This window comes from Eretmochelys imbricata, chromosome 2, assembly GCF_965152235.1.
Source record: "Eretmochelys imbricata isolate rEreImb1 chromosome 2, rEreImb1.hap1, whole genome shotgun sequence".
In the NCBI taxonomy this organism is placed as follows: Eukaryota; Metazoa; Chordata; order Testudines; family Cheloniidae; genus Eretmochelys; species Eretmochelys imbricata.
The window spans coordinates 39,860,316-39,875,111 of NC_135573.1; the positions used below are offsets into that span (position 1 = coordinate 39,860,316).

A 14,796-nucleotide genomic window follows, 5' to 3' on the forward strand; every position below is an offset into this window, starting at 1 on the left:
CAAACAATTGCTCCCTGTTAGTCATAATCAAGTTTATAATGGGCTTCCCCTCTGCTTACATCCTCCTCTGTATGAAACAAGAAGTTGTCGCCAGCACCTACCAAGAACTTCTTGGAAATTTTATGTTTTGCTATATTACTCTTCCAACAGATGTCAGGGTGGTTAAAATCCCTCATTACTACCACATCTTGTGTTTTGGAGACTTCTGTTTCTTTTTCTAGAGACATCTCATATATTTATAATACTGACCCAAAGCTCTCTACCATAAGACTTTTAATTTTTTTAAAAAAATCAAAGTATTATCTTATCAACATGTATCTGGCTCAGAATATCAATATTTGTAGGATAACTTTTTCAAAAGTGCCTACAGGTATATCTACGCTGCAATTAGAGATCTATGGCTGGTCCATGTCAGCTGACTCAGGCTCGTAGGGCTCAGGCTAAGAGGCTGTTTAATTGCAGTATAGACATTTGAGCTCAGGCTCCAGTTGAGTCAAATGACATGGGCCACCCAAGCATTTTTAACTGCAGTGTAGACACACACTCAGTGATTTAGCAGACTAAATGACTTAGGTACTTAGAAGACTATGTCTCATTGAAACACAACAAAAGGCAGGGCTTGTTTACACTACAGTAGAGCACATTAGTGCATAAGCAACATATGTCAACAGAAGGTGTTCTGCTGCCAGCATAGCTACACCAGCTACCCTGTGGCAACAGAGGCACTCTTCTGTTAGCATAGCTGGGCTATACTGGGAGTTCTGCCAGCATAGCTCTGTCAGTTAGAAAGTGTGATTTTTGCACACTCCTCGGCAATGTAGCTATGCCAGAAAACTTTGTAGTGCAGACCAGATCTCAGACTCTTCCGAGGTGCCTAAATCTCTTTTGAAAATGGGACTTCAGAATTTTCAAAATTATACCCAGAATCTGCGGTCTCACATAGATTTGATTCAAAACAGAACTGACTGTATAGTGGATGTGCTCTCTGCAAATGAGAACAAAATGGGGAATAACTCTAAAAATGTACACAGAAAGGAGACTTGTTTGACTAATTCCAAAAATACCCCTCTTGACACATAGTTTATTTGAAGTCCTAAAATGACAAAAAGTGTGTGTGTTTGAGAATATAGCCAGCGTTACAAATCAGAGCACGAAGCATACAGAAGCAGAATGACTCAGGGTAAGTTAATTTTGTCTCCTTTGAAATGATAAGAACGTTTCTAGCTAAAAAAAAAAAAAAAAAGCTTATTCACTAAAGAATTTTGTGCGTGGTCTAATTGTCAGAAATTTCTTGGGTCTGGTACCCCACGTTGCACAACAAGTTTTCTCTGAACCATTTCTAATTTGTAGGCATTATACAGTATAGGAATTTTGTTAACTACGAAATGTTATACCCCTTTTCTCCCATATGTGAATATCATATTCAAGTTATTCAGCTGATTCAATTTCTTAAATTCTGTGTATAATCTCATAAAACAGGATCTGACCCAGATATAGAAGAGATATGGAGTGATGTGGAAAATTACTGAATCCCAAATAACCCACAGAGATATAGTAAGAGAAGCAGTATGTTGCTCTCCAACAGCATAGAACAACAATGGTGAACATGAAATGCCAAAGGACATCTGTTCCAGCAATTTAAGATTACTGGGTTTCCCTAATGGGAATCAGAAATTATTACATTCTGGACAAACGACTGCTAAACACCCTATTAGTGAACATAAGAGAGAATCTAATTTACAGTGAAGCAGTATATTGATATCTGACTGAAGAGGTAATAAATGTTCTATGTTAAGTAACACAATAGCTGTCAAAATATACAACCATACCATCACCAAAGATAAAAGCTGAATTAGTAGTACACCTTGCAAGTAGATAGATATAGCATGCAAGGACAATACAATTAACATTCTTCCAGACTTGGGCTCTTTAAAACAGCAGTTCCCAAACTGTGGTCCATAGACCACTGGTGGGTTGGATGAGCACTTGCTGGTGGTCTATGAAGAACTGTTTGGATACATGGTGCTGGTGCTCCTCTTCATTTCTGGTTTCTTTTACAGGCACTCAAACTCTGAAATCAATGCAGCTACTGGGTGCTCAGCAGTTTTGAAAATTTGCCCTTTTGGGGGGCCAACAAGGCCATTTGTAGAGTATGGTGCTGTTCAACATAAGAAAGGGTGGCAGGATCTGGTCTTTAGAAAGAACATAGATTTTAAAATCCATTGAAAAATTAAAAAAAGAAAATAAAATTAATTTTCTAACCTTATGATGAGCTGAATCCAAAATAAATTCTGCACGAATACCATTATTTTCTGGACTTCTGTAATCAAATAGTGAATTGGTAAGATACGTCATTCCTTTTGCACTCAAATTTTCTCCACAACTGAAGAAGTAGGCCTCCTTAAAAGGTCGATTTAAAAAGAAAAAAGAGAGAGAGAGAGAGAGGCACAAGAGGGCAAACATAAGAAAAAGTCAGGTTAGTGTGACCAAACATTTCTGTTGTTTCTTCATACAATGATCTATGCAAAATCAACATGAATCCTTATGAAAACTTCAAACAGGCCACCTTAAATTCACTCCTCATTTTCAGCAAAAATTCTGGTATAGATGAAGATATTAAAACAATGATTTAATTAACTTCAAAGCTTTTCCTTATTTACAGGTTAATAAAAATATCCTGGGCTAATGAACTTTGCTATTCTATAGTTTGTTAGCCCAGAATACTGTGAACTTGATATTAACATGGAGAAGTCTTGAATTATTATTACACTGAAATATGCTCTCCATCTCACGTACACACCACTATGTGGCCTAACAACCTCAGGCAGGAGCGAGAGGAGGTGAGCGTGTGGTCTTTCACATGGGAGATCAGGTCCAACATTGCCTGGAAGCAGGCCTCTGGAAGGAATGCTCTGGCTCATGTGGCGCCGAGGACCTCCCCTATGAACTCTATCACTGCCCCGGCCTTAAGGTCGATTTCTTTTAGTTTATCAACAGGCCCAGGTCATGGTAGATGGAACGTACCAGATCGAAGCGTCATTGCACCTGTTCCCGAGATCTGGCCTCGATGAGCCGATCGTCAAGGTACAGGAAGACCTGGACACCTCGAAGCCTCAGGTAAGCAGCCACTGGCACCATACATTTTGTGAACATCCTTGGGGCCGACGAGACTCCAAAGGGCTGTGCCATGATTTGGAAATGGCTCTGCCCACTACAAAAAAGAGGAACTGTCTGTGCCCTTGGAAGATGGAGATATGGGAATAAGCATATTTCAAATCAAGGGAGGCCTGTCTCCTGGATCCAGGGAGAAGATAATGGAAGCTAGGGAGACCATGCGAAACTTCAACTTCCTGAGAGATTTGTTGAGGCACCGCAGGTCCAGGATGGGTCTTAGGCCCCCTTTTGCTTTCAGGATTAGGAAATAATGGAAGTAGAACTCTTTTCCTCTCATTTCCCAAGGGACCTCCTACACTGCCCCTAGCTGCAGGAGGTTCTCAACCCCTTTAACGAGGGGATGCTTGTGAGAGGGTCCCTGAAGAGGGACAGGGAAGTGGAGTGGAGGGGAGGCAGCTGAGAATTGCAGGGTGTATCCCAAAGATATAATTTCTAGCACCCAGAGGTCTGAGGTTACCCATGACCAGGCTGAACAGTAGTGGTGTATGCGGTTGAGGAGAGAATGAGGCAGATCCAGGAAGTTGACTGGGGCTTCACTCTCAAGTGCACCATCAAAATGAGCACTTCTGGCTCCCGCTGATGCTTTGCCGGGCCAGGTTGGGCAGGTGAGTGGGAGGAGGAAGGGTGGCAACAACTAAAACTCATATCTCTAGCCTTTCTGCTTGCAGACCCCTGCCAAGGCTGCCAAGGCCTTGAAGGCGGGGGGCAGCCGAAACTGCTTCCTCACCTACTGACGTGTATGCAGACCCAGCAAGCAAAAGGTGGCCCGATAGTCCTTTAGTCCATGCAGCATCACATCTGTTTGTTCTGCAAAGAGACCATTCCCATCAAACAGGAGGTCCTGGATGGAGGACTGCATCCCCTGGAACAAGCCCCCAGTTTGAAGCCAGGAACTGTGCCTCATGATCACCACTGATGCAACCACAGTGGCCACTGAATCGGCCACATCCCCCATCATTTGGAGGGAGAATCTTGTCGCTGTTGTACCCTCCTACATTGGGCCTTGAATTCTTGGGCCAAGTCCTGGGGCAGGGAATCCTTGAATTTACGGAGGGAGTCCCATAAGTTAAAATTATATCTCTGCAAAAAAGCCTGGTGGTTTGCAACCCTGAACTGAAGGCTGGCCGTTGAATAAATTTTCCTCCCAGAAAGATCCAGCGTCTTGGCCTCCTTAGTTTTGGGGGTAGAACTGGTTTGCCTGTTGGCTTCAGAAACGGCCAGCAACCCTAGAGGTGGGTGGGTGTACAAGCATTCAAACTGCTTGGCTGGGACAAAATATTTCTTTTCAGCTCTCTTGGAGGTGAGTGGGACTGAAGATGGGGTTTGCCAGAGGGCTTTGACTATCTTTAAGACCCCATCGTGCACCGGAAGATGTCTGACTTCTCCACCATCTCCTAAACGTCCAGTGGCCACCCTTCAGAGCAGGACCTAGTGCTCATTGAAATCCTTCATGGGCTAGCTGGAGGGGGCCCTGCCACAGCTTCATCTGGAGAGGACAATGACAACTGGTCCACCAGGGGAGAGCCCGGGTCATTGTTACCCGTGGGGGGGGGAGGGTTTTGGGGTGCACACTCACTCCTCCACCCCAGCGTCCAATTGTGTTTTGTGCACTAAGTCTGGCACCACTGGTTGCTTTTCCTAAGTGGCGACCAAAGATTGGTGCAATGGGGACATCAACATAATCAGAATGCCCCAGGCATTCCAGTAGAGCCACTGCACCGGCCACTGGCCCTGCTGCCAGGACAGCATTGAGGACGCTGACGCAGCCTCAGGTGCCCAGTCGTGCCGGTGCTGCCTTGGTAATAGGCTGCACTCCCTTTCCAAGCCAGAGGAATCCCCTTTCGGTGATCACGGTGGGGCCAGCAACACCCGAGTCTAACCGCTAACCATTGCTGTGGGTGAACAATGCCTCGAATTGGCAGATCGGTGCGGGATCGGTATCATGTCGGAGAACGTTCCCATGGTCTAGGTGATGGCAACCTACATCATGGAGACAGCTGGCAGGAGGATGACCAGTGCCAGCCATACAGTGGCCAATGCCTCCCTCCAAGCGAACCTCATTGAGAGGGTGGAGACCAGGAGCGTGGTGTCGGCAGTCTAAAACATTGAATCTAAAACAGTGCTGTTGCAGAGACCTGGAGTGCAGCGACAGAGAGCGCTGCCTCTGCTCCAGGGTCTGGGGCAGGGGGGATATTCACTTGACCTCTGTGGTTTTATTATGGCTGACTTGTTCTTGTGGGGAACCTTTGCCAGGTCCATCACAGCATGCAGTGCCAGCTGCACTGGGAGAGTCCTTTGCTTTCTGAGCACTGGGAGGGCCTGGGAAGGCACTGACCCAGCTATGAGTCTGGTCCCCTACCACTCCCTGGAGTCAGTGGCAGATCCCTCAAGGGGCTAGGAGGCCCCATTGGGGAGGCACCCCCATGTAGTTCCGGGGTGGGCTGGTGACCTGAACTGGGACCTTTACCCAATGCCCCTTGGCCTTTCTTGCCCAGTGCCAGGGAGTCACACTTCTTTGACTTCTTTTTGGGCACCAGCAAAGGGGAGCGCTGCCGGGGGTGCACTGCACACCAAGGCCGAAGTGGTGGGAGTCAAGTCCGGCCAGGACGGCTCTGAGGCTGGGCAGAAGGCAGCCTCCATGAGAAGGAACCGAGAGGGCATAGGGTTGGCGGCGCCTGATATATCAAGGCATAGCACAGCACTCCAGAGGGCACCACAGCCAACCCATCAGATACTGCTAAGGCAAAAATCTCCAACAACTGTGCACATGGGCATGCACACACCTAGAATGCAATCAAGATGAGTAAGCACTCAAAGAACAACCATGGTTGTTGCAGGGAGAAGGATAGGGAGTTCAGAGGGTAGCATCCAGGATTCAATACAAACAATCATACATGGTATGATTGTTGCAAAATAACTATCTCTGAGAAACATTTAGAGATGTTCAGATGGAAGATGCTGTGTAACTGCAATCTATTAGTAGCTGTAGGATTATTAAATAAGAAACCCTTGGCAAATAAATGTGCAGGAAATTGCATTACTAAGAAATAAGTGTACAGTTTCTATGGTTCAGTAACTGCATAGTATCCTCTCTCTCTGAGAGAGACAGTTACCCCAAATCATGCCAGTTATACATACTACCACTAAACACAGGATTTCTGTGACACTGTACTCTTCACCACACTTAAGAAAAGTAAATATTTTTCATATTTTAAATCAATAAAGCACATCATCTTTGCTGTATTTAACAATCAGCATTATTTCAAATGAACTTACTTTATCACTTCTGTTCACATTCTCTTCAAAGTCTTTAATTCCCATAATTCCTTTAAGGCACATAGCTTGGCAACCAACAAAACCTATTTGGCAGTCAAAGAAAGGTTCTCCCATCATAAGGACCTATTGGAGGGGAAAAGTTATATGACAACGTGTACTATACGACTGAAGATATTAAAAACTAAAAATTGAAAAAGTAGAGAAAATTTTAAAATAATATATGGTAAGCTTTATAGGTGTGGTTTTTAATTAATCAAGAAATGAATTCAATAACAACATTTTTAAAAGTACACTCTTACCAAATCTTAGTACTATGGTGTTCTAACTTTGCAGTAATGGAGAATAGGAATTACTTTAGTGAACTATCTAATAAAGTAGAAATATACAACCAAATATTAACTGCTATTTCAAATATTTAACTGATGAAAAATATTTATTATACATCAATTTGCAAAGACATTTACTATAACCTGAAAAATCTAGTCATACTGGAACATTACCTCAACTGTGGTTCCTTCTTGCTCCCAGCATATAACTTCTTTGGATTTTACTTTCTGAGGGCTATAATAACTACTTTCAGCTTGCATTTCAGTAAGCTATGAAACAATGATAAACACCTTATATTAGCCAATATTAGCATTAAACAGCAATAATCTGTCATTACTATATAGAATTGATGAAGACAAATTAAACGTTAGTATAGGCCAAAAATTATTATTAGGCAGGAAACAGGTGCAGTAAAAACAGCTGTAACGTATTATCCATATTAGAATATGCGAACTTCTAGCTGAATATGCCAATTTAATCTCAAGTATTGCTAAAAAAGTTTTAAAACACTTTAGTATTTTTATTTAGTTGTCTTTTTACACCATCAATGTATAAAATTAAAGTAACAGATATGCAGCTGCAATACACATGCCAGTTTATAATCTGCTCTAAAAATCCATAAATTTATTGAAACATTTATCCTGCATAGTAAATAATTCACAGCATAAATAATATTAAAGAAAACTTTATGACTTTGAATCATACCTAAATTTCTTTTTTCTCATGTTATTTTAAAATAAAACTCTATTAAATTTTATTTTCTATGCTCTAAATACTTAGATATTTATCAAAACTTTAAAGCAGTAAATCATACAATGGAAAAAGTACATTATACAGTTAAACACTCTATTAGAAAAGTTGTACTAAAACTTCATATTAGTTTTGCATTTTTATAGTTTGATCTGCTGACATTAATAATTCAAGTTTTAATCTTTACATAATACACACCGGCTCTCATTACTTAGTTATTTCCAAGAGAGTGTAGAAATGGCTGCTCTTTCTAAGTAAAATTCTGTAATCCAAAAGCTCAAGTAAAATTGGTTTTTAAAAACAAAAACAAAATAAAACAAAAACTGATCACTGTTCAGCTGTGTGCAATTATTGTGGAGGAAAAGCAATTAATTGATTAAAAGAACTCAGACATTACAAGAACAATTTTCAACATTATTAGAAAAATGCTACATTTAATTTGGCATGATTTTTTAGCTGGAATGGTATCAACTGTTGAGAATGCTAATGTAGAAACTTGACCTTATTTTTTGACCAAAATATGAACCACAAATTAATTCCATTCATTCCTTGCATGCAAGCAGAACAATGAATTCTAATGTTTTCCTCCTAAATGTCACCATACTGCTCTCATATACCACTTTACATTCTAAAAATATAAAATGCAAGATACCATAATTTATAAGTAATTTTTACCACAACCTAAGATTAAATGCACAAGCCTATTAACACAACATTAAGAGGCCCAATCCTGCAACCCTTGCTCACGTCAATCAGTGGTTCTCAACTAAGGGTACACATACCTATGAAGATATGCAGAAGTCTTCCAGGGGATACATCAATTCATCTAGATATTTGCCTAGTTTTACAACAGGGTACATAAAAAGCACTAGCAAAGTCAGTACAAACTAAAATTTCATACGGACAAAATGAGAAAGTAAGCAATTTTTCTGTAATAGTGTGCTGTGACACTTTTGTATTTTTATGTCTGATTTTGGAAGCAAGTAGTTTTTAAGTGAGGTGAAACTTGGGGTATGAAAGACAAACCAAGCTCCTGAAAAGGGTACAGTAGTCTGGAAAGGTTGAGAACCACTGACATAAATAGGTCCAATGACTTCAGTAGGATTTCTCATGTGAGCAAGGGCTGTAGAACCAAGATTCAATACTGCACATGGGAATACAAAACAAAGCAAAACCATTTAAGTTCCAACGGCAATTTTTAAAAAATTACAACTCCCATGCTTTTAAACAAAAACAAGGTAAGTGAAAATCATGGGAAAGCTGTATATTTTTCTCCACTCATATTAATTAACATTTTTAACTAAACAGAAGACAAAGATATGTTTCAAGTATCTAATAAATCCTTTAAATAAAATTACTTACATTCTTACATCAGATTAAAATGTTAAATAATTAGCAACTGTCAAAGCTGAAGTGGTTGAAACTTTTTCATCAACATGCCTTTTTAAAATGCAGATTCTCCACCATCCATTCTTTTCATGCTCTAAAGCATTCTGGCCTTTACTCAACATGTGCCTAACTATAAACTCATCATTAGTCTTCAGTCAGGCTACTCATGGACATAAAATTTGACATGTGTTTAAATACTTTGCTAAACTAGGCCCCGGTTTTTATCAAATTAATTCCTGTCAGTAAATCTTAGTGTTTTATCAGTATTTAAGTTATTAACAATATTACATAAAATCAATGACTGTTTTCTGAAAACTCATAACAGGAATAAGCAGAGATTTTTTTATTATTTGAGATTATTTTGATCACTGATTTATGAGAAAATTTATACAAATCTCAGTATCTCTCTCTCTCTCTCTCTCTCTGTATACATATAAAATTTCTTACTTCACTGTTCCTAAGGTGACTCCCAACAGAAGTACAAGTATTTAAAAATTATGTCAACTAAAATTTACTTTAATCTTGGATGTTCCAGAGTAACAGGTCCAGTTCTATCTATTACTACACAGTAAAGAAAATAACTCCAGCCATTCTCAAATTGCTATATCAGCAAAAGTACTTTTACAATAAATTAAGTGAATTTGCAAAAATGTCATGTAGACTCAGAAGCCAATATTAAAATAAAAGTTCATGGATACTTTTCAGTATTAAGAACTTTTTTTTTTCTTTCAAGTTTTTTATCTATTTTAGTGCTAAATTAAAATGGTTTCCCTTCAGAACTGGATTGTTTTTCATTGAACTAAATTTTATATCCATCACCTCACAAACCCAAGTTAACTGCAAATTGTTTGATGAAGAATAAAACTGTTCAATTGCTTCATATTTTCAGCAATGTAAGTCTTTCCTCTCTTTATTAAAAAGACAAATAACCACATACTGAAATCTAATACATTAATTCATTGCTCCGCAAAACAATTATTAGACTATAATGTAGAGATGTACTTACCTTGAAAGTCACAGTTGCCTTTGTGCAGTAAAACCCAATAGAAACAATAGGATCCTTAATGGCCTGGGATTTGTGTTGATGCAGTATTGTTCCACCTTCTGTTCCAGTATAGTCATCCTCTCCATCATCATAACTCACAATAGCAGGAACAAAAGACCAGGCCCAGGAAACCCATCCCTGCTGCTGATCATCATCTTGATGCATGTAGGGTTCTTGGTTAATATACTGGGTAGAATATTGCATATCTGAACCTGTTTCATCTTCTATACCTTTTGACACAAAATATAAATCAAATTTCAACTCAACAGTAATTAAAGGCTCTTCTTTTATGCAATGTCCACAATTATAATATGCAGGCAGTTATCTGGGGTAAGTTTTACACGCCATTCTCTTGTCTCTAGTCTCATTAATACCAATACAGATTTTTATAAATGAAAGTTTCCCGCTAAGGCTTCCTAAGCTCCTAAAAAAATTGTTTTTTTTTAGATTTTAAGGTAGCAAATCTGAGCTCTGATGACTTTCACCAATATTTTCCATTATGACTACAGAAATGCTATGCACTTCAAATGTTTTTCTCTATGGTACATGTTTTTCAGCCACATTCAGTGCTCCCTCGTTGAGGCTATTCTTAAAGTTTCAAACCAAATCTCATTAAATAAGGCAATCTTACAACTTTAAAGTTCAATTTTATGAAAAGTGGGAGGAAAGCTTTGTTTTTAAAACCCACAGCAATGAAAGTTCAACACAGTCGTATGCTGATGCCTGTATACTATGGTGATTGCTACCCTATAAATACACTATATTAATCTTAATTATACAATATTCCCTTATTTTCAGAGATGTGTACTGTAACTCCACCATATCATTCACAATACTCAAAAATAGCATCCAGTTTTAGCACAGAAGAACTTTTAACTTAATGTCAAATAATGATGTTGGCCTTTATCTTGGTCTCTTTTCCTCCTAATTTGGGGCTTAATGCATCACATTATTTTTCCATTTACTGCTTTCTTTTCTGCCCTTCAGGGTACTCACAGTTTTAATGACAACTTGAGAGTCCTTCCTGTTTATGAGATAAAACCTTAGATAGTAAACGCTTTGGGACAAGAAGGTTACTATTTTTTCATGTTTGTACAGCTCCTAACTCAGTAGGGCCCTGAACTCAAGGTGCTACAGAAATACATAATGGAAAAACACTGAAGTTAATGGCTGATGGCTGTTTCAAAATAAATTGAGAGACGAATTCTCTGACAAACAATAAAAACACAAACTAAATAACATATGGCATATATTCCAGGAACAAAACCCCTGTTGACCAGAAGGGAGGGAAAAGAGACAAGTATTGAAGTAAATAAGAATGGTATGATCTTGCTCCCACTGACATTCATGACAAACCATCCAGTGACGTCAATGGAATAGAATTGAGTGTGAAGGAAGAAAATGAGTTGAAGGTATTTTTAATTGTTTTTTTATTTTGAAATAATTTCCCATTTTATATACCCATTTTCATTGTTTTCTATATGGTTCTCCTTCCTGCTCTGCACCCAATCTAAATTTTGGGATTTCCCTGTTACAACTCACGTAGGCAGAAGCAGAGCTGGCCATCTTAGTTACTGACAAATAGCCTGAATATATTTACAGTATAATGTTGCCTAAATATTATCACTACATGTGGGCATGTTGCTTCATGGGGAGGGAGGAACAGTCACTACCTTAAAACAAGTGAAAATCTAAGAAATTAAAATAATTGACCAAAGGAAGAGGAGGAATAGGACAAGGAACAAGGAAAACAACGAATTATTGTGACTTTTTTTTATGTTGTATATTCCTGTATCTTATGGGTCTTGATATTTATTTTGAGAAAGGGTAAAGGAAGAGCTCAATAGAAAGCCCTGGATTAGAGCTCAGCAGTAGAAAGCTAACAAAATAAGTGAATTTTGAAGAAAAATCTAAAGACGTCAAGTGACCTGATTTTTAGGAAGAAAGAGGACTCTCCAGGTTTGAAGGAAAGAGGCAACATCACAAAAGGTATAAGTAGGAAAAAGAGGAAGGAATAAACACAGCACAAAATGTAGGAATAAAACAAGGAGTAGAAGGAAAAGAGAGGTAATAAAAAGCAAGGTTGGAAAAATACACCCTTCTTAACTTATTAGAAAGCTTTGCTGAGTTGAGTACCATCAACTCCTGCAAATCTGAGTTGCCATTTAAATAAAAGGTTTTAATCCTTATGGTTGTTCAGATCACCTTGCAAATAGGAGTACCATGTAAACTAATGCAGTGCTATCTTCCAAAATCTGCAAAAATCCGCGGCTCAAAAAAGAGGAGGTGGGAAGGAGAGGAGCAGAAACCAAGAAGAGAAGGGAATCCAAGAAGGGAAACATGGTATATAAAAGTGAAAGCTGTTGTAAGTTACAGCTGCAAAGTTTCAATACAAAGTTCATTTATAATAATTTATAATTAAATGTAGACAGGAATATAAACCATACACAACTGTTTCATCCATTTTAAATTGCAGTGTGAGATTTGAGAGGACAAGGCAGCACAAGTTTTTTTCTCCCTGGTTAGTGGATATTAAGTCATTTTTTCAAGCTCTGATAAAAGGAAACAAGGGCAGAAATTAAGCAAAGAAGAATTAATTAAGATGAGATCAAGGGATTTCAGTTCTGTGTGAAAAGAGATTCAAAGTCAGTAAAGGAAAGGGGTCACATGACTGAATGGTGGGAAAGGAGGTGGTTTCAGTTTATCCCAAATGTTGCAACTGAAGAGGAACCAGCTCAGGAGACTGAAGAAGTTGTTGTTACAGGGTTAGTGTCAAGAGACCACTATAGCATGAAGCAGAGCCAGGAAGAGAAAAAACTATTACTAACCTGTTCCTTAACTGATGTTCTTCATGATATGCTGTACATGTCTTTTCCACTTTTGGTGTGTGTGCCTTCTGCGCATGATTGTAGGAAATTTTTATCCTCAGTGGTACCATTTGGAGCAGCTCGAGTGCCCACTGCTGCTGCACACCCCCCTATGTGCAAGAATAAAGGCCAGAGCCACCCTGATCCCCTCAGTTCCTTCTTGTCAGAAACTCCCACATGAAGGGGCAAGAGGGCAGGTTGTGAAATAGACATGTGTAACATATTTCGAAGAACAACAGTTACAGAACAGATTAGTAACCATTTTTCCTTCTTCGAATGATTACACATGTGCATTCCGCTCTTGGCGACTAACAAGTAATGAAATCAGGAGGTGGGATTGAAGTCTATCTGAATAAGGACTGGAGGACAACTTGCCCAAATCTCTCCTCATCTTTAGAATGCTGAGTGATGTCATAATAGGATGCAAACGTGTGTACTTAAGATGAAGCTACTGTCCTACAAATGTCTAGGATAAGCATTTGAGCCAGAAAGGCTGCAGAGGTCACTTACAATCTTGTTGAATGTGGTGTCACTCTGCTTGGTGGTGTAACACTAGCCAAGTTGTAGCACAAATGAAAACAGTTGGCTAGTTCTCAACTCCCTGACATTTGTGTGTCCAAAAAGTCCTTTATGGACCATTACCCTTGCCTATGTAGAGAATCCAGATGAGCCCCCAAACCCAGAGCAGATGCTGTCTGTCGGTACCTAATGTCAATGAAGGTTAATGTAGGACAAAGGGAACACCTACCACATACATGTACAGGGTTTGTCCACCAATCCAGAGAGGCTAAAACCTGAGAGGGTATCCACACCACAAAGCTTCCAGAGTGAAAACTCAAAGAGAATACGGAGGCTAACCAAATCTGTAGTTCCCTGAGGCGCAACCTGGCATGACAGACTATGTATATATGCAAGAGGCCACGTGCTCCAGAAGCCTCAGACAATTCCATGCTCTTGTGTTTAGGTGAGCCTTGATACCTAAAATGATGGATCAAATTGTCTGAAATCTTGGCCATGGAAGGAAAGCTCTAGCTTGAGTTAAGTCCAGGACTGCTCATATGAATTCTATCCTCTGAACTAAGGACAGGATAGACCTCTCTGTGTTGATTAATAGTCCCAGTGCATTGAAGGTTGACTGGATAAGACTTACACTGGATAGTACCTGAACTCTGAACCAGCCTCTCTCAAGCCAGTTATAAGGATACACTTACACAGCCAACTTCCTCAGAAATGCAGCTATCACTGCCATACATTTTCTACAAACTTGTGGAGCTGTGAAGAGGCTAAAAGGGAACATTATGAACTGGTAGTGAGATTGGTTTACCAAGAACCTTAATACTTCCTACAGCCTTGATCGATCACTACATGGAAGAACACATCTTATAAGTCAAGGACAGCCTACCCATCTCCAGGAAGGGAATAATCGGAAGCCAGCCAAACCATGAGAAACTTCATATTTTTCAGATATCTGTTGAATTGAGGCAGGTCTAAAATCAGTCAGACTTCCCTTTGCTTTCAGGTAAGTAAATAGTGGGAATAAAAACCGAACCCTCTATGACACTATGAAACCCCTTTTATGGCTCCCAATTGCGGGAGATATTGTAACTCCTGGAGGAGTACTTCCTTATGAGAGTGGTCCCTGAAGAGGGACAGAGAAAGAAGATGGGGACAGAAACAAATTGAAGGGTGTATTCCATTTCCATGATGCTTAAGACCCATTTGTCTGAAGAAATTCGGGACCAAGAACCTAGGAAGTAGGATACACTATTTGCAAACAGAGAGCAAAGAGAGGCTGGAATTTTGGAGAATGGTATGGCATCCCTAACCAACCCATCAAAATGTTTGTTTAGCACCCCCACAGAGTGTCTGGATGAACCAGGAGCTGCTGCAGTAGGAGGAGGATATGGTCTGTGCCTATAACCTCTACTCTTTCCTTCGCAGATCTTGGAGAAGCACAAGAATAGAATA

The 14,796-nt window shown here is 39.7% G+C and overlaps 1 protein-coding gene across 14 annotated transcripts in view; it reads right to left on the bottom strand.

The window, feature by feature from the left end:
* VPS13B (vacuolar protein sorting 13 homolog B) overlaps nt 1-14,796 on the bottom strand; it is a 931,639-nt gene that overhangs the window by 756,548 nt on the left and 160,295 nt on the right. For all 14 annotated transcript variants that reach the window (XM_077809935.1, XM_077809942.1, XM_077809940.1 and 11 more), the window contains 4 exons: nt 9,923-10,191; nt 6,951-7,046; nt 6,451-6,573; nt 2,263-2,400 (listed from right to left, as the gene is read on the bottom strand). In XM_077809935.1, coding sequence (XP_077666061.1) covers nt 2,263-2,400; nt 6,451-6,573; nt 6,951-7,046; nt 9,923-10,191 — 626 coding nt within the window. The remainder of the gene's footprint in view (nt 1-2,262; nt 2,401-6,450; nt 6,574-6,950; nt 7,047-9,922; nt 10,192-14,796) is intronic.